Genomic DNA, 24,148 nt, shown 5'->3' on the forward strand with positions numbered 1-24,148 from the left:
ATGGAGGGAGGAGAGAGGTGTCACTGGAGGGAGGAGAGGGAACGGTTACTGGAGGGAGGAGAGGGAACGGTTACTGGAGGGAGGAGAGAAAGTGTCACTGGAAGGATGAGAGGAACAGTCACCAGGGGGATGAGAGGAGGAGGTGACAGAGGACGGCAGAGAAGGGGTGCTCACCTTGTCCGTGGCCGTCTCATCTCTCTCCTCGGGGCTGGCGTTGAGGTTCCGCTCCACCTGCAGGTTCCAGCGGTCCAGCTGCACGATGTTCCCATCTTCCACGTGGGACAAGATCTTGGAAACTGGCTCATCGGTGTAACCCTGCAGCAAAGGAGGAGGGCAACAGGGTGATCCAAAGGAAAAGGGGGAGACGTCCTGTGGCTGACAGGGTGGGGCTCAATGAAAAAAGGCAAGGAGACGCCTACTGCTAAACTCAATGCATGCCCCCCACGGCTGCCTCCAACCTTCCTGTAAGCTGGCCTTAGGTCTAGCGCACAAGCTGAGCTGACCCCTCGTGCTGACAGCTGAATCCACTCCTCACGCTGGCAGCTGAGCCCACTCCTCACGCTGGCAGCTGAGCCCACTCATCACCCTGACGGCTAAGCCCACTCGTCACCCTGACATGAGCCCACTCCTCACCCGACAGCTGAACCCACTCCTCACCGACAGCTGAACCCACTCCTCACCCTGACAGCTGAGCTCACTCCTCACCCTGACAGCTGAGCCCACTCCCCACCCTGACAGCTGAGCCCACTCCCCACCCTGACAGCTGAGCCCACTCCTCACTCTGACAGCTGAGCTCACTCCTCACCCTGAAAGCTGAGCCCACTCCTCACCCTGACAGCTGAGCTCACTCCTCACCCTGACAGCTGAGCTCACTCCTCACCCTGACAGCTGAGCTCACTCCTCACCCTCACAGCTGAGCTCACTCCTCACTCTGACAGCTGAGCCCACCCATAATCATGACAGCTGAGCCCACTCCTCACCCTGACAGCTGAGCTCACTCCTCACCCTGACAGCTGAGCTCACTCCTCACCCTGACAGCTGAGCTCACTCCTCACCCTGACAGCTGAGCCCACTCCTCACCCTGACAGCTGAGCCCACCCCTCACCCCGACAGCTGAGCTCACTCCTCACCCTGACATGAGCCCACTCCTCACCCTGACATGAGCCCACTCCTCACCCTGACAGCTGAGCCCACTCCTAACCCTGACAGCTGAGCCCACTCCTCACCCTGACAGCTGAGCTAACTCCTCACCCTGACATGAGCCCACTCCTCACCCTGACATCTGAGCCCGCTCCTCACCCTGACATGATCCCACTCCTCACCCTGACAGCTGAGCCCACTCCTAACCCTGACAGCTGAGCCCACTCCTCACCCTGACAGCTGAGCCCACTCCTCACCCTCACAGCTAAGCTCACTCCTCACCCTGACAGCTGAGCCCACTCCTCACCCTGACATGAGCCCACTCCTCACCCTGACATCTGAGCTCACTCCTCACGCTGACAGCTGAGCCCACTCCTCACCCAGACAGCTGAGCCCACCCCTAACCCTGACAGCTGAGCCCAATCCTAACCCTGAAAGCTGAGCTCACTCCTCACCCTTACAGCTGAGCTAACTCCTCACCCTGACAGCTGAGCGCACTCCTCACCCTGACAGCTGAGCCCACCCCTAACCCTGACAGCTGAGCTCACTCCTCACCCTGACAGCTGAGCCCACTCCTCACCCTGACAGCTGAGCTCACTCCTCACCCTGACATGAGCGCACTCCTCACTCTGACAGCTGAGCCCACCCCTAACCCTGACAGCTGAGCCCACTCCTCACCCTGACAGCTGAGCCCACTCCTCACCCTGACAGCTGAGCCCACTCCTCACCCTGACAGCTGAGCCCACTCCTAACCCTGACAGCTGAGCCCACTCCTCACACTGACAGCTGAGCCCACTCCTCACCCTCACAGCTAAGCTCACTCCTCACCCTGACAGCTGAGCCCACTCCTCACCCTGACATGAGCCCACTCCTCACCCTGACATCTGAGCTCACTCCTCACGCTGACAGCTGAGCCCACCCCTAACCCTGACAGCTGAGCTCACTCCTCACCCTGACAGCTGAGCCCACTCCTCACCCTGACAGCTGAGCTCACTCCTCACCCTGACATGAGCGCACTCCTCACCCTGACAGCTGAGCCCACCCCTAACCCTGACAGCTGAGCCCACTCCTCACCCTGACAGCTGAGCCCACTCCTCACCCTGACAGCTGAGCTCACTCCTCATGCTGGCAGCTGAGCCCACTTCTCACCCTGACAGCTGAGCCCACTTCTCAGCCTGACAGCTGAGCTCACTCCTCACCCTGACAGCTGAGCCCACTCCTAACCCTGACAGCTGAGCCCACTCCTCACCCTGACAGCTGAGCCCACTCCTCACCCTGACAGCTGAGCCCACTCCTCACCCTGACAGCTGAGCCCACTCCTCACCCTGAAAGCTGAGCCCACTTCTCACCCTGACAGCTGAGCTCACTCCTCACCTTGACAGCTGAGTCCACCCCTAACCCTGACAGCTGAGCCCACTCCTCACCCTGACAGCTGAGCTCACTCCTCACCCTGACAGCTGAGCTCACTCCTCACCCTGACAGCTGAGCTCACTCCTCACCCAGACAGCTGAGCTCACTCCTCACCCAGACAGCTGAGCTCACTCCTCACCCTGACAGCTGAGCCCACTCCTCACCCTGACAGCTGAGCTCACTCCTCACCCTGACAGCTGAGCCCACTCCTCACCCTGACAGCTGAGCTCACTCCTCACCCTGACAGCTGAGCTCACTCCTCACCCTGACAGCTGAGCCCACTCCTCACCCTGACAGCTGAGCCCACTCCTCACCCTGACATGAGCCCACTCCTCACCCTGACAGCTGAGCTCACGCCTCACCCTGACATGAGCCCACTCTGCACCCTGACAGCTGAGCCCACTCCTAACCCTGACAGCTGAGCCCACTCCTCACCCTGACAGCTGAGCCCACTCCTCACCCTGACAGCTGAGCTCACTCCTCACCCTGACAGCTGAGCTCACTCCTCACCCTGACAGCTGAGCCCACTACTCACCCTGACAGCTGAGCCCACTACTCACCCTGACAGCTGAGCCCACTCCTCACCCCGACACCTGAGCCCACTCCTCACCCTGACAGCTGAGCTCAATCTTCACCCTGACAGCTGAGCTCACTCCTCACCCTGACAGCTGAGCTCACTCCTCACCCTGCCATGAGCCCACTCCTCACCCCGACAGCTGAGCTCACTCCTCACCCCGACAGCTGAGCCCACTCCTCACCCTGACAGCTGAGCCCATTCCTCACCCTGACAGCTGAGATCACTCCTCACCCTGACAGCTGCGCTCACTCCTAACCCTGACAGCTGAGCTCACTCCTAACCCTGACAGCTGAGCTCACTCCTCACCCTGACAGGTGAGCTCACTCCTCACCCTGACAGCTGAGCCCACTCCTCACCCTGACATTAGCCCACTCCTCATCCTGACAGCTGAGCTCACTCCTCACCCTGACAGCTGAGCTCACTCCTAACTCTGATAGCTGAGCTCACGCCTCACCCTGACAGCTGAGCTCACGCCTCACCCTGACAGCTGAGCCCATTCCTCACCCTGACAGCTGAGCTCACTCCTCACCCTGACAGTTGAGCTCACTCCTAACCCTGACAGCTGAGCTCACTCCTCACCCTGACAGCTGAGCTCACTCCTCACCCTGACAGCTGAGCCCACTCCTCACCCTGAAAGCTGAGCCCACTCCTCACCCTGACAGCTGAGCTCACTCCTCACCCTGACAGTTGAGCCCACTCCTCACCCTGACATGAGCCCACTCCTCACCCTAACAGCTGAGCCCACTCCTCACCCTGACAGCTGAGCTCACTCCTCACCCTGACAGTTGAGCCCACTCCTCACCCTGACATGAGCCCACTCCTCACCCTAACAGCTGAGCTCACTCCTCACCCTGACAGCTGAGCCCACTCCTCACCCTGACATGAGCCCACTCCTCACCCTGACAGTTGAGCTCACTCCTCACCCTGACAGCTGAGCTCACTCCTCACCCTGACAGCTGAGCTCACTCCTCACCCTGACAGCTGAGCTCACTCCTCACCCTGACAGCTGAGCCCACTCCTCACCCTGACATGAGCCCACTCCTCACCCTGACAGTTGAGCTCACTCCTCACCCTGACAGCTGAGCTCACTCCTCACCCTGACAGCTGAGCCCACTCCTCACCCTGACAGTTGAGCTCACTCCTCAGCCTGACAGCTGAGCTCACCCCTCACCCTGACAGCTGAGATCACTCCTCACCCTGACAGCTGAGCTCACTCCTAACCCTGACAGCTGAGCTCACTCCTAACCCTGACAGCTGAGCTCACTCCTCACCCTGACAGCTGAGCTCACTCCTCACCCTGACAGCTGAGCCCACTCCTCACCCTGACATGAGCCCACTCCTCATCCTGACAGCTGAGCTCACTCCTCACCCTGACAGCTGAGCTCACTCCTAACCCTGATAGCTGAGCTCACGCCTCACCCTGACAGCTGAGCTCACGCCTCACCCTGACAGCTGAGCCCATTCCTCACCCTGACAGCTGAGCTCACTCCTCACCCTGACAGTTGAGCTCACTCCTAACCCTGACAGCTGAGCTCACTCCTCACCCTGACAGCTGAGCTCACTCCTCACCCTGACAGCTGAGCCCACTCCTCACCCTGAAAGCTGAGCCCACTCCTCACCCTGACAGCTGAGCTCACTCCTCACCCTGACAGTTGAGCCCACTCCTCACCCTGACATGAGCCCACTCCTCACCCTAACAGCTGAGCCCACTCCTCACCCTGACAGCTGAGCTCACTCCTCACCCTGACAGTTGAGCCCACTCCTCACCCTGACATGAGCCCACTCCTCACCCTAACAGCTGAGCTCACTCCTCACCCTGACAGCTGAGCCCACTCCTCACCCTGACATGAGCCCACTCCTCACCCTGACAGTTGAGCTCACTCCTCACCCTGACAGCTGAGCTCACTCCTCACCCTGACAGCTGAGCTCACTCCTCACCCTGACAGCTGAGCTCACTCCTCACCCTGACAGCTGAGCTCACTCCTCACCCTGACAGCTGAGCCCACTCCTCACCCTGACATGAGCCCACTCCTCACCCTGACAGTTGAACTCACTCCTCACCCTGACAGCTGAGCTCACTCCTCACCCTGACAGCTGAGCCCACTCCTCACCCTGACAGTTGAGCTCACTCCTCACCCTGACAGCTGAGCTCACCCCTCACCCTGACAGCTGAGCTCACTCCTCACCCTGACAGCTGAGCTCACTCCTCACCCTGACAGCTGAGCCCACTCCTCACCCTCAAGGCACAGCTGCAGCCCCTTGCACATATTCACTATGGACCACATTCCAATCACTGACGTGAAGGGATGAGTGCTTTCTTTATTTTGGACCATTAGTAATTTCTCTATCATTTAGTTTCTTTGTGCCATTACTCACAGGTGCCAGCCATATGCAACGCAGGTTTCTCTCAGTGCCATACAGACCGTGTTCATATTTGAGCCATACTCATTTGACAGCTCTTCTAAATGCCCTCAAAGCTTGCCTCACACCTCTGCCATGAAAAAGGACCTGTTACACTGACAAGCCAGATAAGTACCAAACAAGCATTGGCAAAGCCAACAGGTCTGGATTTCAAATGAAAGTGTCCCCTCTGTCAATGATGGGCTTAGGTATTCATTCATTCTGTCACTCACCTTAGCCTTCAAGCGTCCATTTGTCCACCTACTGACTCATTTTCCATTCATTCATTTACACAACCGTAAGAAACTAAGGCACAAACTCATCAGCATATCCAAAGTAGAAGAATAAAAGTGAAAAAACAAAACATTTGTGCCACCTAAACTCAAAAGACATATCTTGCATTAATAACAACTAAACCTAGCGGCAGGTGGCCTTCTTCCATTGGTACAGTACAGGGTGTTCACAGTTTTGAAATCCCAGCAAAGCGCTCAGGTTTAGAATAGGCTTGGTGTTTTGGAATGGTAAAGCAGTGACACTATGGCAAATACTATTCCATGCTGGAGGCCTAGAGGCCGTGACCTCGTGGGATGCAGCACACGGATGAAATGAAAGGCCATTGGCATTGCCTGCAGCACTGAAAAAAGTATTTAAATTAGAAAGTTGAGAATGAAAAATGAAGTAAAAAAATGGAAAACGGATGGCCTGGCCCACTGGTCCTGGCACTGACACGCACACGTTTCCAGGTGGATGTTCATGTGATCAGACAAATGCTGTCAATCATTGGGAAGTATGGCCAATGGAAGAGGCACTGACCCATGCTCTGAGATATCATGGATGTAAGTGAAGTGTTTCAGTGAGACACAGCGCTTGCATGATCTGATTTCTAGGCCTGGGCTGTATTGTTATTTCTGCCGGCAGAATCGTAAGAATTCAGTAATTACACAATACTCTTATAATACAGAATTACTTATATATTCCGCTGGCAGAATTAATCTGCAGTAAATTGTTCCAAAGAGAGCTGGAAGAGGGAACAGTCCCTCTAAGTTTACAAATCACCACAGATTCTGTGCATACATCTTGGCGCCCTTACATACTCTGCAGTAATTACTGAAGGTGCCAAGGGGTATGCACTGTCCCTGAGTTTTCAGGACTCAGGGACCGAGTTCTGTAACAACAGCAGCAATGCCTTTCTTTAGGTTGCAGCCAGCCATCACAGCCCCTCATCTGACAGGTGAGACGTGCGTCTAGCCAATCAAAATTCTTTTCTGTCGTTTTTTTTCTGTGCAGTCCAGCGGCAATAGATATTGCTATTTTTGAAACCTTAATTTCTCCTAACAGGTGAGCAGATTTATACCAAACAACAAAAGGCACACTTTCTGGTAAATATCTAGGTTTCTGTTGAACTTGGTGTAATTCCGTTCAGCCATTTTCTCTATCGCTGTTCAATTTTACCCACAGAAACTGCGTGGGGGAAAAAGAACTTTGGGACCCTCCTTTTTTCTCTGCCTCACAGAGGAGGAAGAACTTTTTTTTGGAAAGTTTTGTGAAGATTCGTCAAATAGTGCAAAATTTATTAGCATAACAAGCTCATGCTATGAAAACTCTGACTTACAAATAACTACACAGTGGTGACCCCTTCTGAGAGAAACATACATTCCGGGTCATTCGCGAAGCAGGGAGCTGAGAAAAAGGGAAGGGGTGGGGCAGGGGGGCACTTTTTCCCTATGCAATTTCCCTTATGGATTTTGAACATGACTAGAGCCCGAACCACTGGACAGAGCTTTTTGTTATTTGGTGTTTTTCCATCCAATAGTTTTTGAGATATGAAAGGAAAAAAATAATTGTATATCTGGACAGTTGGTGTTCACATATGCTCTAATTCGGCAATTTAAAGGAGACCAGTTAATTGTGATTGGTTGATGGCAACCTGAGCAATATGTTTTGACAGCTATTACAAGACTCAGGAACTTGGGCCCTCATTATGACTTTGGTGGTCAATTTCATTGACCACGAAAGCCAAACCCGCCCTTCAACCGCCAAATTACGAGTGGCGGCTGCTCACCGCCATTTTTGAGGCAGAAAGCAGCCATCATACGTTCTGGCGGTGGGTGGTGCAGAGGCTGTTCCCTCACCAGCACCGCCACGCCACAGCATGACTCTGCCTGCCGTATGATGAGCCGTAATACAGCTCAGCGGTGTCCTGCTGGCGTGGTGGTGGCAGTGAGGGAAGAGCGCCTGGACCCATCCCCTCCTGGACGTCCTTTTCGTCTCAGAAGATAAGTGGGTGTCTGAAAAGGGATGGGGTCTGTGTGTTTGGGTGCGTGTGTGCGTGTCTGCGGGGGGTGAATGCGTGCATGCATGCAAATGTTTGTGAATGGGTGTGTGTGTGTATGTGCGCATGTATGGGCGTGTCTGAATGGATGTATGGGAGTGAGTGGGTGTGTCTGAGTGGATGTATGTGTGTGTTGCATGTGTGTGCAGGTGCATGCATGCATGCATGAAGGGGGGGTTCACGAGTGTGTGAATGGGTGGGGGGGGATATATGCATGTGTGGGGACATGTGTATGTATGTGCTGGAGACAAGAATGGATATTACTGTCGCCGGATGCATGACCGCCAGGGTTTTTGTGGCAAGTTGACCACCACCGAAAGCCTGGTGGTTTGCAACCTCATAATCCGAACGCAAGCCTGACGCCTGCCGCCAGACTGGAGAAGGTCACCGCCGGCCGTGGTAGTGCAAGCGCACAGGCGGGCCAGGCAGAGTTGTGAAGGTTTGGCTTCAGCCAAACCCCACAACTCATAATACGGAGGTCTTCACCGCCGGCTCCGCGGCGGTGAGACCGCCAGACTCGTAATGAGGGCTTTGGTCCCCGTGTCCTGAAAATGAATGAAACAAAAATATGTACATGGACAAGGTGAGCACACCCAGACCCAAAATGGGCATATACAATGGTCCCTAACGGACCTCCGCCGCTTTATTGTCCGGCCACAACATGGATAAAATGCTCTGGCAACAGTTACAGCACTCTAGGACGTGGACCCCATTGGAATGCATTGTAGTGATGGCAGGTTTGGAGGGTCACAAAAAGGAGAAATTATAAAGGATGGTAACATATTTCAGTTACAATATAAATCATTTGTTGATGGTAATACACTAATTATAGGAATTCTGGTGTGCTCTAAGGTGATTTTACCCTGTGAAAACGCCTTCTGCTGGGATTTCATGAATCATGTTTGAGAGAAAACTGTTTTCTCATAATTTTCCCATACAGGTTATGGAAGGTGCTCCAGAAGCTAAAACGAGAGCATATTTTCTGTGAATTCACATTATTTTTCTCAGCCATATAAGCATGAAGTCTGACATTCTCAGTAAAACATGAACTTCCAATAGGAGCAGCCAGTCAGTGGATTCCCTGGTGGTGAACTGCAGCCTCCAGAGTGCTCTAAAGAACAACTAGAGCGTTAACAGTCTTATGACTAAAGTGTGGCACACCTGCAGCCATCTTGATGGAATCAAACAAGTGAAACTTAAAACATTTCATTTAGAAAGGAACAAAATGAGGTGGTTCATTTTGTCATAGAAATTATGGTTAGTGCTGTAGCAGGAGATATTAGGATATGCTTTAAGTGAGTTCTCAAATATCTTCCTCTTTTATTTCATGAAAACATTCTGACTTGTAGGCTGAAACATGCACTTTCATCACCAGCAGCAGATTTCCAGTTAACGCCCTGGTGATCAGCAGCTTTACTACAAGCAACTAGAGTGCTAACATTCTGAGTTTATGCCAAAAGTGTGGCACATCTGAACACCACCATGATGGAAATGAAGTGGAAAACTGAAAGCATGTTTCACTGCGGATACTATTGTAAGTGAGGAAATTAGGGAGTTCCATAACAAATAAGTCTCTCAAGATGGCCATCAGAGAAAAAAGAGCCCAAAGGTAGCCCAAGTATAGCCCAATGACAGAAGTGTGCAAAACACTTAGGGCCTCATTATGAACACGGCGGGATTTCACGCCGTGTTCAGACTGGCGGTCTAAACACAGCTGCCCAGCCCGTTGAGGACCCCGCCGGCCCAATAAAGAACAATCAGCTGGGCCGGCGGGTGGAAACACAGCACAATGCTGGGCCTGGACATTGCCGACAGCTCCACATGGAGCCGTCGTCTATGTCACAGTGCGGTGGGTGCACCTGTCGCGCATATCACTGCCTGTAAATCGGGCAGTGACATTCACAACGGGGCTGTGCACTGGGGCCCCTGCACTGCCCATGCCAAATGCATGGGCAGTGCAGGGGCCCCCATTCCACCAGCCTTCTTCTGGCGGGGACAGCATGGGCAGTGCAGGGGCCCCCATTCCACCAGCCTTCTTCTGGCGGGGACACCGCCAGGGAAAGCCTGGTGGATACAGGTTCTTTGTCCGGCGGGCAGCGCTGCTTGCGGCGCTGCCCTGTCAGATAAGGAACTCCACCATTGTCAGGCTGCCTGGCGGCGGTGGCCTGGCGGTGGCTGAGTTTCACCTGTGGCGGTCACCCCATGAACATAATATGGCAGTCCGGACCGCCATGCCAGTGGCGGTAATTTCCTGCACCGCCGGCATGGCGGTCCGGACCGCCTATTTTCATAATAACCCCCTCAATTTCTTTGTTTTTTTTGCAGTTTTATGTAGCACAGACTTGACCCATAGATATGAGAGTGCTTTACATGAGCATCAGTTACATTACACAAGGACACATTCATTATGGTTTTAGGCATGGGGAGATTTTGGTGTTCGTTTAGACATTGGCGGTAAAAGCTGCCTACCACCGTGGTGACAACCACCAAAAGACCACCACCGCGGCTACCATCTGCCCACCAGACTATGAGCACTGCCGGACTTCCGCCACAAGAAGGGCAGAAATCCGCCAGTGATCAGACTGGCGGACGGTGGTAATCTGGCGCTGCTACCACCAGCACCGCCAGTTGAACGCCGCCAGCCGTATCATGACCTGTGATACAGCCCGGTGGTGTTCAGCTGGTGGGGTGGTGCTGGTGGTAGCAGCGTCCCTTCCTGTTCCCCACCAGACGACCTCCCCGGAGCAGGTAAGGTGATTTGTCCAACAGGGGAGGGGGGCTGGCAGGGTGGAGGGCGTGTTGTGCATGTATGTCTGGAAGAATAGGTTTATGCCAGTGTATGTATGAACGTGTGAATGGATGAGTGTAAGTTAATGGGTGTATGTGTGGTGCGTGTCTGTGTGCATGTATGGAGGGCTGTGTGGATGAATCGGAGGGGGTTTAGTGTGTGTATGGGGGGTGTATCTGAATGTCAGGGGGTGGAGGACTTAGAGTGTGTATGGGAGGTGTATCTGAATGTCGGGGTGGGGAGCTTAGTGTGTGTATGGGGGGTGTATCTGAATGTCGGGGTGGAGGGCTTAGTGTGTGTATGGGAGTGGGAGCCTGAGTTTGGATGGAGGAGGGTGGGGGATGTCAGATGAGTGTTGGGGGGTGGGAGAGCCGCCTACCGGTGACAGGGAAGGAATTCACTGTCACTGGTAGGGCCTACTGCCATGATTTCCGTGGTGCCACGGAAAATATGGCGGTAGGCTGGCTCAGAATGCCAGGGGTGGTACTCTGTCTGCTGCAGGGCTGGATTCACATCCTCGGCCCGGTGGCTCATACCGCCATGGCGGTATGAATGGTAAATTGGCGGGTTGGTTGTAGCCAACCCGCCAGTCTCATGATGTGACGGTATGTACCGCCAGCCTGTTAGCGGTACTACCACCACATTAACGGCCTAAGGGATTTGTGCAGAATCACAGGAAGTCGAGCTGACACCACAACTTGAATCTCCTTCCCCAGTCGCAAAGTTTGCAGTTTTGCCCGTAACGCCACATCCTCTCCCCTAAGTGAAACATATTCAAGTGATCAGCTGAATTAAAAAAACATAAAGATGGCAAATAATTTAAAAGTGCTTTGTTGCTATTGAGAACTCAGAAAGTATTCTCTCGTTGTAGTTTCTTAGGCCATTGATCATCATTTCTATGGGAATAAGACCCTCTCAGTTTATAACTTCGATAGGAAATGCTTTAGGTATTACAGTTTTGATTTCATGAAGATGAAGTCAGGCGTGCCACACGTTTGTAATAAACATGGTACGGTAAGGTTGTTGAGAGGAGCTCCCCACCTATCATGGATGCATCTGTTGTTATTGTGGTCTGAGGCACAGGGGCTTGAAATGACCGCCCCTTCATTAGATTGCTGAGATTCCACCATTGAAAGGACGTGTGCGTTTGCCGGTCTATCAGCACTAGATCTTGCAATCGGCCCTGTGCCTGAGACCATTGCTGTGAGAGGCTCTGTTGCAGTCTTCTCATGTCTAGTCTTGCATGCAGTACTATTGCTTGCAGGATGCCATCATTCCCAATAGTTTCATGATAGATCTTACTGTATATTGTTGGTTTGGCCGCATTTGTGGTATGAGATTTTGGAAAGCTTGCATCCTTTGTGTATTTGGATAGGGTAAGGGTTTTTGCAGATTTAAAATAGCACCTAGGTAAGGTTGTACCTGTGCCGACTGGAGATGGGATTTTTGGTAGTTGAGAGTGAACCCTAGTGTATGTAGGGTCTCTATTACATATTGAGTGTCTTGTTGGCATTGTATAAAATTGCTTGATTTTATTGCCAATCGTCTAGATATGGAAATACATGTATGTGTTGCCTTCTTAGGTAGGTTGCCACTACTGCTAGACATTTTGTGAATACCCCTGGAGCTGTTATGCCGAATGATAGAACTCTGAATTGATAATGGTTTCCGGCTATCACAAACCTTAGGTATTTTCTGTGAGCGGGATGGATGGGTATAAGGAAATACGCATCTTTGAGGTCTAAAGCAGTCATGTAATCTTGTTTTTGTAGTAGTGGGATGACGTCCTGCAGAGTTACCACGTGAAAGTGTTCTGACAGGATATATAGATTTAGGGATCAGAGGTCTAGGATGGGCCTGAGAGTGACATCCTTTTTGGGATGAGGAAGTTAATTGAGTATACTCCTGTTCCGTGTTGAGAATGTGGGACCAATTCTATTCCCTGTTTTAGTAGTAGCGATTGTACTTCTTGCTGTAATAGAACATTGTGTTCTGGGGACAGCTTGTGGTAACGTGGACGAATGTTTGGAGGGGTAGAAATCAATTCTAGGCAACAGCCATTGCGGATAATTGACAATACCCAATGGTCTGTGGCAATGTTGCCATTGGGAGTGGAATTTCTGCAGTCTGCCCCCCCCACAGGAGCGGTGTGGGGTTGAGGGATGGTTAATAGGCCACTGTTTAGATGGGGCAGTGGCTTGTTTCGAAGTTTGGAACTTGCCCCTGTTTCTAAAGTATTGGCCTCTGTAAGACCCTCTAAATCCCCCTCTCTGGTACTGCTGTTGCCCTTGCTTTGCCTGGGAGGTAGACGCCTCAGTGGATTGTGGCTTGAATCCTCCTCTAAACTGTTGTCTGCGAAAGGAGCCTCCACAGGGTGTTGTGTATAAGGCTCCCATTGGTTTGGCAGTGTCTGAGTCTTTCCTTAGTTTTTCTGTGGCCGTGTCGACTTCAGGGCCAAACAATTGCTTTTTGTTAAGAGTGATGTTGAGCACTGCCTGCTGGAGTTCTGGTTTAAAACCAGAAGAACGTAGCCATGCATGTCCACGTATAGTAATGGCAGTATTCATCACTGGCTCGTCATCATAATCAACACAGACCTACTATATTGGACATACGTTTACCAAAAGGCATCCATCTGATATACAGTAATAAAACTACATATTTGTAGAATATTACATTTGTTAAAGGACCATCAGCTTTAAGAAACACTTTTCATGATAAATAAGCTAATGCTATTGCCTTTGTCATAACATTTTATATTAAAGAGCTCAACCTATTGCTTCTCATATGACTTTCCCCAGTGAACCACTCAGGACTGCACCAGCTACCATTGGATTGTCAGTGTCGCCTACTCAGGCCTGCTGTACTGAGTACAAACTTTCCAACAAGACAACCGTCCAGCTTACAGTCACATAATCAGAGGTTTAGGCAGAAGTACAGTTTGCAAAGCTAAATACTAGAGGGCTGATTTAGACTCTGGTGGAGAGTGCACTCTGCCACTAGCGCAACGGAGTAACCTCTCCGAAGACTTTCGGTCCACTTGCTGACTAAGAGGTGGGCAGACCTTCAGTACCTCAATGACTGAGCCTACTCCCGCTCATTACCTTGATGACTGAGCCTACTCTCGCTCAGTGCCTTGATGACTGAGCCTACTCCCGCTCAGCACCTTGATGACTGACCCTACTCTCGCTCAGTACCTTGATGACTGAGCCTACTCCCGCTCAGTACCTCGATGACTAAGCCTACTCCCACTCAGTACCTTGATGACTGAGCCTACTCCCGCTCAGTACCTCGATGACTAAGCCTACTCCCACTCAGTACCTTGATGACTGAGCCTACTCCCACTCAGTACCTCGATGACTAAGCCTACTCCCGCTCAGTACCTTGATGACTGAGCCTACTCCCGCTCAGTACCTCGATGACTAAGCCTACTCCCGCTCAGTACCTTGATGACTGAGCCTACTCCCACTCAGTACCTCGATGACTAAGCCTACTCCCGCTCAGTACCTTGATGACTGAGCCTACTACGTCACCGAGAGAGCACAGATGACTTGGCGGAGTACGGGCAATCAAAGTTGTGGCTATTTGACCACTTGCACGAGTGGGCCAGTTTTCACTTTCCATTACCCCTGGGTAACACCTGGAAGTGAAGGACAGTGAAAATGTTTAAATGACCCACACACCATGGGAGAAAACAAACTCTCACTTTGGGAGGTTTTCTTCCTTGAAAAACCAAAAACATGTTAAAACAAACATCGTCAATTTGATCACACTGTCTGTCAAACTTTAAAACATTTGGTTCCTGCCAATGACTAGAGATGTCCGCAGGACTGGTAGACATTTCTAAATGCCGGAGACAGATACTCCAACAAGGCAATGGAGTATTTTACTGCATCGTCCTGATGGAGTACAAACTGTACTCGGCCACCTAAATCAGACACTATGGGGTCAATTATGACTTTGGCGGACAGAAAAGCCCATCCGCCGAAGTCCCGATTGGCAGGTTGCCACCAGTGCGGCCGTGTTCTCGTGGGCCCCATTACGAGTTTCCCCCTGGGTCAGAGGGCAAAAACTGAGTTTCCGCCCGCTGGCCCAGCGGAAAATGGCCTACAGCATTGTAGCCGGCTTAGGCTCATAATAGAGCCAGTGGTGCAAAGCAGACGGTGAACATAGCGACGGGGCTGGTCAAGGGGGCCTCTGGACTGCCCATGTCAAATGGCCCCCTGCACCCAGTCTCCGCCAGCCGTTTCATGGCGGTGCTACAGTCATGATACCGCTGGTGGAGAGGGGAGTCGTATCCCTGGTGGATTAGGACCACCAGTCCGTCCTATGGTGGAATAGTGGCGGTGCTGGAGGTCCGACCGCGGTGACACCACTGCGGTCGTAATGTGGCTGTCGGACTACCACATTGGCGGCCGTCCAACTGCCACCGCGACCCTGGCGGTCTCAAGACTGCCAGGGTTGTAGTGAGGGCCTATGTCTCCGAAGAGGACCTAACAATGATTATTACAGAGCAAAAATTCTATCCCCATGGTTTCTCAAGGGGGGTGACCAACACAAACTCTTGCCTACTACGGTAAACGGTGAGATCACATGTAACAAAATACCTCTTTACAGATTTTAAGAAAGTACTAACAATCCAGCCTCCAAAGTGACGTTAATATACAATGTTCACAATACGTAAGTCAGGTTGCACTGAATTTATCGTATCTTTTCATCATAAACAGGTCTATCTTACAATCTTGGTCATTGGCTTTGAACCGTAACCAACAAAGCCCTGCAGTACGGAACAGAGGCTTTTACACAACAATAGAGAAGAAAAAACACCATAATTAGTTAACTGTCTAGGAGCAGCTGTGTAATGGCATCTGGTGGTGCTTGGGTGACCTTGAATTGGCAAGTGTCTTCCATTGCAGTGGCATGTGCTAGACAGGATAAAGAGACTCGCTCAAGCAGCTAGATAAACAAATGATCATAATTGTTTGGGAGTTAAGCACCCTTTATGGGGAAGCATGCAGTTTTTAACAAATCGAAAGCTGTACTCAGATGAACCAACATCTGCGCGTAACCACAGTCCCTCTCTGTAATACTCCTGGAAGCTCTTTGTGATCACATAAGGTTTTGGTCAGCTGTGCTGTCACACCAAAGCTAAAACCTATTTGCTGTAGCACCAACATCTGCTGGATGGACAGAGTACTGCCCCTGGAGGCAAGGACTGCTCTGGGGTGGGACATGGCTGGGAAGGTATCGTGTTAGGAGATGTGGTCGGTGGTGGTCCAGGGATGGGAGAGGTTGATGACCGCTCTAGAGCAGAAGGCAGCCACGCGCCTGGAGTGGGTTTGGAGCAGATGATACCTGAAGAGAGGACTGCAAGGAAGGCTCTGGTTAGGACAGGGCTGGTTGCAGGGGAAGGGATGGTTGGGACAGTATTGGGGAGGAGGAGGGCATGATAGCCCAGAGGTGGAAAGCACAGCTGTGGGCCTCGATGCAGGAGGACATTCGTAGCTCATTGATGGAAGAGGGAAATGATGGTTCTGCAATGGGAGGGCACAGCTAGACCCCTGGTCAACCCTGTGCCTCGTGAGAGCAGTAAGGGTATGGTACTTGTAGATGGCAGTGATGGGACTGGTCTAGAGGAGCAGACAGGACAGTAGGGTACAAAGGGGGGCAGTAGAGATCCTGGAACTGGAGCGGATAGTGGTAGCCCCGGTCTAGAAGAGAAGCGAGGGCATCAAGGGTACTAGCAGAAAAGAGGGCACAACACATCCTGGCACGGATGTTTAAGACATCAGTGATGCCGCTCTCCATCAGAATTCCCAGCTTTCATCTTCAGGATGAGAAGATTCCCTGTTTGATGGGCCTCTGTTCTGCCATCAGCTCCTAGAACAATGCCCGGTGGCATGTGATGCCCCCGGACACCATGGCCTTCGTTTTGCAGGCCGCATCCTCTCCTTCGCAGCCCTCTCTTGGTTGCACTATTACACCAAGGCCCGGGGTCGCTCTGTGGACCCTGGCACACGCTGCCATTATTCATGCTGTGCCCCCAGGCAAACCACCCTTGAAAGCACTGTGCCCCCTGGAAGGCCCTGCCCTCGACTGCGCTCAGATCCCAGGGTACCCTGCCCACGGTCTTGATATGTCCCAAAGATAACCACCCATGGCAGCATTGCGCACCCCTGTGAGCCCTTGCCATTGGGTGCACTATGCTCTTGGGGTATCCTCCCCTTGGTCATGCTGTGTACTGGGATAACCCACCCTTGTCAATGCTCTGTGCGACTGGCAGATTCTGCCCTTGAGTGTGCTCCTGGGGTGCCCTCCCTTTGGTGATGCTGTGCACCATGAGAATACCCTGCCCTTGGTCATGCTGTCCTTCCAGGGTAACACCATAAGCAGTGGTGTGCCACCTGGACACCCTGCCCTTGGTTGCGCTCTGCTTCCTGGGCACCCTGGCTTTACCGTGCCCTTGGCTGCGGTGTGCTCCTTGGGTGGCCTAAACTTGGTCCTGCTGTGTCCCTGGGGTAACCCACCCTTAGCTCTCCACTCATAGCAGATTCTGCCCTAGGTAGATCTGTGCCCCCTGGGTACCCTGGCTTTAGCCATGCTGTGCACCCAGGGTACCGTGCCCTTGGGTGCGGTGTGCTCATTGGGTGGCCTGCACTTGGTCCTGCTGTGTCCCTGGGTAACCCACCCTTAGCTCTCCACTCATGGCAGATTCTGCCCCTGGTAGTGCTGTGCCCTCAGGGTACCCTGGCTTTAGCCTTGCTGTGCCCCCGGGGTACCTTGCCCTTGGCTGCAGTGTGCTCCTTGGGTGGCCTGCACTTGGTCCTGCTGTGTCCCTGGAGTAACCCACCCTTAGCTCTCCACTCATGGCAAATTCTGCCCTTGGTAGTGCTGTGCCCCCAGGGTACCCTGCCCTTGGCCGTGCTGTGGCCCCTGATGGAGTGTGCCCTTGCAGTGGTACTCACCCCGCCCCAGTTTAGAGTCCTGGCGAGATCATTTCCTGTCCCGAGAGGGAGTATGGCAACTGGTGGCTGCGGGTTCAAGTGCAGCTGGTCCAAGATGGAGAGAATCCAGCCCACCTGGGGAGAGAGCACAGGAACATTGGCGCACAGGAGAGCACAGGCAGTGAAAGCAGGAAGTGACAGTCTGGAGGACACTCAGTGAGAGGTTACACACTGAGGCACAGGCAGTGAATGCAGAAGTGACAGTCTGGAGCACACTCAGTGAGAGGTTACACACTGAGGCACAGTCAGTGAGACACAGGCAGTGAAAGCAGGAAGTGACAGTCTGGAGGACACTCAGTGAGAGGTGACACACTGAGGCACAGGCAGTGAGACACAAGCAGTGAATGCAGGAAGTGACAGTCTGGAGCACACTCAGTGAGAGGTTACACACTGAGGCACAGGCAGTGAGACAGGCAGTGAATGCAGAAGCGACAGTCTGGAGCACACTCAGTGAGAGTTACACACTGAGACACTGGCAGTGAGACACAAGCTGGGAATGCAGAAGTGACAGTCTGGAGCACACTCAGTGAGAGGTTACACACTGAGGCACAGTCAGTGAGACACATGCAGTGAAAGCAGGAAGTGACAGTCTGGAGGACACTCAGTGAGAGTTACACACTGAGACACAGGCAGTGAGACACAAGCTGGGAATGCAGAAGTGACAGTCTGGAGGACACTCAGTGAGAGGTTACACACTGAGGCACAGGCAGTGAGACACAGGCAGTGAGACACAAGCTGGGAATGCAGAAGTGACAGACTGGAAGACACTCAGTGAGAGGTTACACACTGAGGCACAGGCAGTGAGACACAGGCAGTGAGACACAAGCTGGGAATGCAGAAGTGACAGACTGGAAGACACTCAGTGAGGGGTTACACACCGAAAAACAGGCAGCAACTTTGGGGCAGGACAGAGTGAAGCACAGAAAGTCACTGCAAGAGGGGACAGACTGGAACACAAGCAGTGAGAGGACAGTGAGGTCCAGGCTTGATAAGGGACAGACAAATACAGGTAACGACTAGAGAAAGGGAGAGACTGAGGCACAGGCAGCAGCCGTGGGAGAGAAGAGACTGGAACACAGTCAGTGAGGCACAGGCAGTGAATGCAGGAAGTGACAGTCTGGAGGACACTCAGTGAGAGGTTACACACTGAGGCACAGTCAGTGAGGCACAGGCGGTGAAAACATAGAAAGAGTAACACAGCTAGCAAGAGTGGAAGAAGACAGACCAAAGCACAGGCTGTCACTGTGGGAGGGAAGAGACTGGCAAGGAGAGGGGAAAAAACTGAAATACAGGCAGCGACTGTGGGAGAAGAGAGACTAAAAGAGTGCTTCACACTCGTATCTTAGCTCAATCAGTGTTTGTGTGCTCAATAAATACATAATTAAAAATAAATTTGGTTGGGACAGGTTGAAGTTTGGGCAGTAGGGAGTAGACCTGGACATTGATACGGGTTAGCGAGGTAGCGTTTTAAGCAGATATTTCATCACAGATATTGTAGGTGTTGGCGCAGATATTTTAATCACCAGTTGGTCCTTTAAGATGCTGAGTAACAGGAGCTATTGTATTGGGGATTGCCATAAGCAAGGGACTTCAGAATCTGAGTTACTAACAAAGTGTGTGGCCTGCTGGCTTTATCATAACCAGAAAATTATCGGGCGTCTAGTTTCCCGTATGCCAGAAAATCAGAAGTTTTGAAATCTGGCAGCTTCTAGGATGTGAAGAGTATAGTTCTCCTGAAGGATTGGATTGAGCCCTCCCCCTGCCCCTCCCCTTGACTTAACCCTTCAATCAGATTTAAAAAAAGCTGTACTATATGTTGTATTTGATGACTTACACATTAAAATCGACGGAAGACAAAAAGAATGACTGCCCTGAAGAAGGGGGATTTCTAAATTCTTGCCACCGAAACATGTCGACAATTTTATTTTCACAATCCCCTTGCACTGATTATTGATTCTTAACTGGGCACTGACATAAATTTGGTAGATATAATACTTTTTAAGGTATCAAAATTTCTGTTTAATAAATTCTTATGTTCTTTACTGTTTATTTTGTCTTGTGATGCCTAACAGAATATGTATTTTATTTGAAACTATTTTGATATATATATATATATATATATATATACATATATTGCACACAATTCCTCAAGTTGATTGAGGTTTGATGAGTGAAAGACGGGTGAGTGGATTTCTATTTTCGAATGATTCACTTGAGGACTATCTAGGGAAGCATTTTTTGATTAATCGATTTTTAACCCCCACCTCCTGGTATTGAGGGGTTGCTCTTTGTTGTGCACAGTGCCGGGGTAGACCAATGCACCGCAAGTGACTAGGGGAGTGGAAAGGCTGGAGTCCAGGCAGTGAGAGGAGACAGACGAACAGGCAGTGGGAGGGAGACAAACTAAAGAACAGCAACAATTGGGTAATGCACATACATCTGTTTCTACAGACAGCGAGATCTTCCTTGCAGGAGGAACTGGTCACCTACAGAGCTTGGACTCTCTGCCGGCAGATTCAGTTACCCTAATGCCCTTCGTGCCCTGCTAAAGGGGGTAGATTAATGCAGAGGGTCAGGGATTTCTAATGGAGAGTCCCCATCCTGGCTGACGCCCTGACAGCGGGGAAGAAGCGAGAGACTACGTGAAAGCAGAGTCCCCTTTGCACATCACGTCACTGATGAACGCACCACTCCAGTCCTCTTCTAGAGTAGAAGATGTGTAGAACCAGGAGAGACAAAACAATCTGAGGATCATTGGACAGAGTGAAGACAGGGAACTGCGGCCACTTGCCTGAGCCGCTGCCCTAGTGCTTGTGAAGATGCATTACTGAAAACTGATGTCATTTTAATGACTTTAAGAGACACAGAGCTGATAGCCACGGATTCTGCAGAGCCACTGCACTGGGGTTTATGATGTGTGGGAGGAGAGCATGCACCTGCTGGAAGATCGGAGGGGGGGCAACCAAGGTTAGGGGGGAAAGGATGAAGTTGTGGAAAGAGGCGAGAGAAGAGGTGCTGAGGCAACAGCAAGAACTTTGTGCACAAGACACGAGGACAGGACAGCTGAGGTAAGGAGGCGGCGGGGCTTCAAAAGGGACACATGGGATGTCCCAGGAGATTTAGAAACAAATATATCCTAAGAGATAGTACAGCAGATAAGCATAAAACACCTCAGCAAACAAACACTTCATCATACAAGGCACCCTCGGCCCACCCTCCTACAGCACCCAATGGATTAGGATGAGGGGTTTTGTGAGCAGATGCAAATGCCTGGTGTAATGCGGGAAACAGCAAGTAGTCTCTGATGTGTTTACATCCAAGGAAGTAAAGAAAAGACTGACTACTAGCGCTGATGGTAGGACTTCAATGCGCCTTACATTGGAATTGTATGTGCAATCAGATTCAATGGGGCCGGATGAAATGAGAGGTTATTGAGGTATATTCGAGGAATAAGACACAAGCAGAGTTCCTCCACATCAACTACTGACTACACTTCGGTCACTCATGGTCTCTAGTTCGGACCCTGCCCAGGATTATAGCGATTGCCTGTATTACACCTGGAAATGAATGGAAGCTGAAGAAATTCGGATCAGATTCCCTCAACAGGTGGTTTGTATTTAAGGTGGGGGCAAGGGAAGACGACACGGGTCTCTGCTCCTCTGCAAAGGTGACTTGAGAGATTGATAAAAGAGGGGGTTTACAGCGGGGTGAATGTTGGCTGAAGGAAGTGTTCATACAAATCCCCCATGAAGGACGTTCTACGCCTCAGACTCTCCCAGGTAGAAGGAAGTAGGGTGCCAACGCCCCAAGAGTTACTAGGACTGAGGAGACCGTGGAACGCCCCAAGAGTTACTAGGGCTGAGGAGACCGTGGAACGCCCCAAGAGTTACTAGGGCTGAGGAGACCGTGGAACGCTCCAAGAGTTACTAGGGCTGAGGAGACCGTGGAACGCTCCAAGAGTTACTAGGGCTGAGGAGACCGTGGAACGCCCCAAGAGTTACTAGGGCTGAGGAGACCGTGGAACGCCCCAAGAGTTACTAGGTCTGAGGAGACCGTGGAACGCCCCAAGAGTTACTAGGTCTGAAGAGACCGTGGAACGCTCCAACAGTAACTAGGTCTGAGGAGACTGTGGAACGCTCCAAGAGCTCCAAGAGTTACTAGGTCTGAGGAGACCGTGGAACGCTCCAAGAGTTACTAGGTCTGAGGAGACCGTGGAACGCTCCAAGAGTTACTAGGTCTGAAGAGACCGTGGAACGCTCCAACAGTAACTAGGTCTGAGGAGACTGTGGAACGCTCCAAGAGCTCCAAGAGTTACTAGGGCTGAGGAGACCGTGGAACGCTCCAACAGCTACTAGGTCTGAGGAGACCGTGGAACGCTCCAAGAGTTACTGAGTCTGAGGAGACCGTGGAACGCTCCAAGAGTTACTAGGTCTGAGGAGAACGTGGAACGCTCCAACAGTTACTAGGTCTGAGGAGACCGTGGAACGCTCCAACAATTACTAGGTCTGAGGAAACAGTGGAACGCTCCAACAGTTACTAGGTCTGAAGAGACTGTGGAACGCTCCAAGAGTTACTAGGTCTGAGGAGACCGTGGAACGCTCCAAGAGTTACTAGGTCTGAGGAGACCGTGGAACGGTCCAAGAGATACTAGGTCTGAGGAAACAGTGGAACGCTCCAACAGTTACTAGGTCTGAAGAGACCGTGGAACGCTCCAAGAGTTACTAGGACTGAGGAGACCGTGGAACGCTCCAAGAGTTACTAGGTCTGAGGAGACCGTGGAATGCTCCAAGAGTTACTAGGTCTGAGGAGACCGTGGAACGCTCCAAGAGTTACTAGGTCTGAGGAAACAGTGGAACGCTCCAACAGTTACTAGGTCTGAAGAGACCGTGGAACGCTCCAAGAGTTACTAGGTCTGAGGAGACCGTGGAACGCTCCAAGAGTTACTAGGTCTGAGGAGACCGTGGAACGCTCCAAGAGTTACTAGGTCTGAGGAGACCGGGGAACGCTCCTAGAGTTACTAGGTCTGAGGAGACCGTGGAACGCTCCAAGAGTTACTAGGACTGAGGAGACCGTGGAACGCTCCAACAGTTACTAGGTCTGAGGAGACCGTGGAACGCTCCAACAGTTACTAGGTCCGAGGAGACCGTGGAACGCTCCAACAGTTACTAGGTCTGAGGAGACCGTGGAACGCCCAAACAGTAACTAGGTCTGAGGAGACCGTGGAACGCTCCAACAGTTACTAGGTCCGAGGAGACTGTGGAACGCTCCAACAGTTACTAGGTCTGAGGAGACCGTGGAACGCTTCAACAGTTACTAGGACTGAGGAGACCGTGGAACGCTCCACCAGTTACTAGGTCTGAGGAGACCGTGGAACGCTCCAAGAGCTCCAAGAGTTACTAGGTCTGAGGAGACCGTGGAACGCTCCAAGAGTTACTAGGTCTGAGGAGACCGTGAACCGCTCCAAGAGTTACTAGGTCTGAGGAGACCGTGGAACGTTCCAAGAGTTACTAGGTCTGAGGAGACCGTGGAACGCTCCAAGAGTTACTAGGGCTGAGGAGACCATGGAACGCTCCAAGAGTTACTAGGTCTGAGGAGACCGTGGAACGCTCCAAGAGTTACTAGGTCTGAGGAGACCGTGGAACGCTCCAAGAGTTACTGAGTCTGAGGAGACCGTGGAACGCTCCAAGAGTTACTAGGTCTGAGGAGACCGTGAACCGCTCCAAGAGTTACTAGGTCTGAGGAGACCGTGAAACGCTCCAAGAGTTACTAGGTCTGAGGAGACCGTGGAACGCTCCAAGATTTACTAGGTCTGAGGAGACTGTGGAACACTCCAACAGTTACTAGGGCTGAGGAGACCGTGGAACGCTCCAAGAGTTACTAGGGCTGAGGAGACCGTGGAACGCTCCAAGAGTTACTAGGTCTGAGGAGACCGTGGAACGCTCCAAGAGTTACTGAGTCTGAGGAGACCGTGGAACGCTCCAAGAGTTACTAGGTCTGAGGAGACCGTGAACCGCTCCAAGAGTTACTAGGTCTGAGGAGACCGTGAAACGCTCCAAGTGTTACTAGGTCTGAGGAGACCGTGGAACGCTCCAAGAGTTACCAGGTCTGCAGAGACAGTGGAAGGCTCCTTTATTCAGAGAGGATATTATGACACAGCGGGGCCAACTTAGTCGTAGAGAAGAGCAAAAACACAAGTTTGGAAGCCTTGTAAGGAGGAACACCAGCTAAAGGAATGGGATGCTGGTATCACAGATGCATTAAAGAATCACTATCAGGCTTTTTGGAATATGGGGTCTTGGTCTCTCTCGAGCACCGAGCCCCCTGTGGTACCATTAGGGAATTCAAGTAACTTTAATGAACTCTACAAATGTGAGGGCATCTGAAGGTGATGGGGAAAAGGATCTGAATTCTAGCTGGCCCCTTCTACATATACTCAGACAGTTTCATGTGTGTCAGAAAAGGTTAAGTGTGACAGTCTGAAACGCCCAGATTGTGTT

General features: G+C 51.7%; 1 protein-coding gene across 15 annotated transcripts in view; it reads right to left on the reverse strand.

Annotated features, from left to right (window-relative positions):
• DGKZ (diacylglycerol kinase zeta) overlaps positions 1-24,148 on the reverse strand; it is a 731,702-nt gene that overhangs the window by 238,541 nt on the left and 469,013 nt on the right. For all 15 annotated transcript variants that reach the window (XM_069221731.1, XM_069221725.1, XM_069221730.1 and 12 more), the window contains 2 exons: positions 17,613-17,726; positions 175-315 (listed from right to left, as the gene is read on the reverse strand). In XM_069221731.1, coding sequence (XP_069077832.1) covers positions 175-315; positions 17,613-17,726 — 255 coding nt within the window. The remainder of the gene's footprint in view (positions 1-174; positions 316-17,612; positions 17,727-24,148) is intronic.

Source organism: Pleurodeles waltl, chromosome 3_1 (assembly GCF_031143425.1).
Source record: "Pleurodeles waltl isolate 20211129_DDA chromosome 3_1, aPleWal1.hap1.20221129, whole genome shotgun sequence".
Classification (NCBI taxonomy): domain Eukaryota; kingdom Metazoa; phylum Chordata; class Amphibia; order Caudata; family Salamandridae; genus Pleurodeles; species Pleurodeles waltl.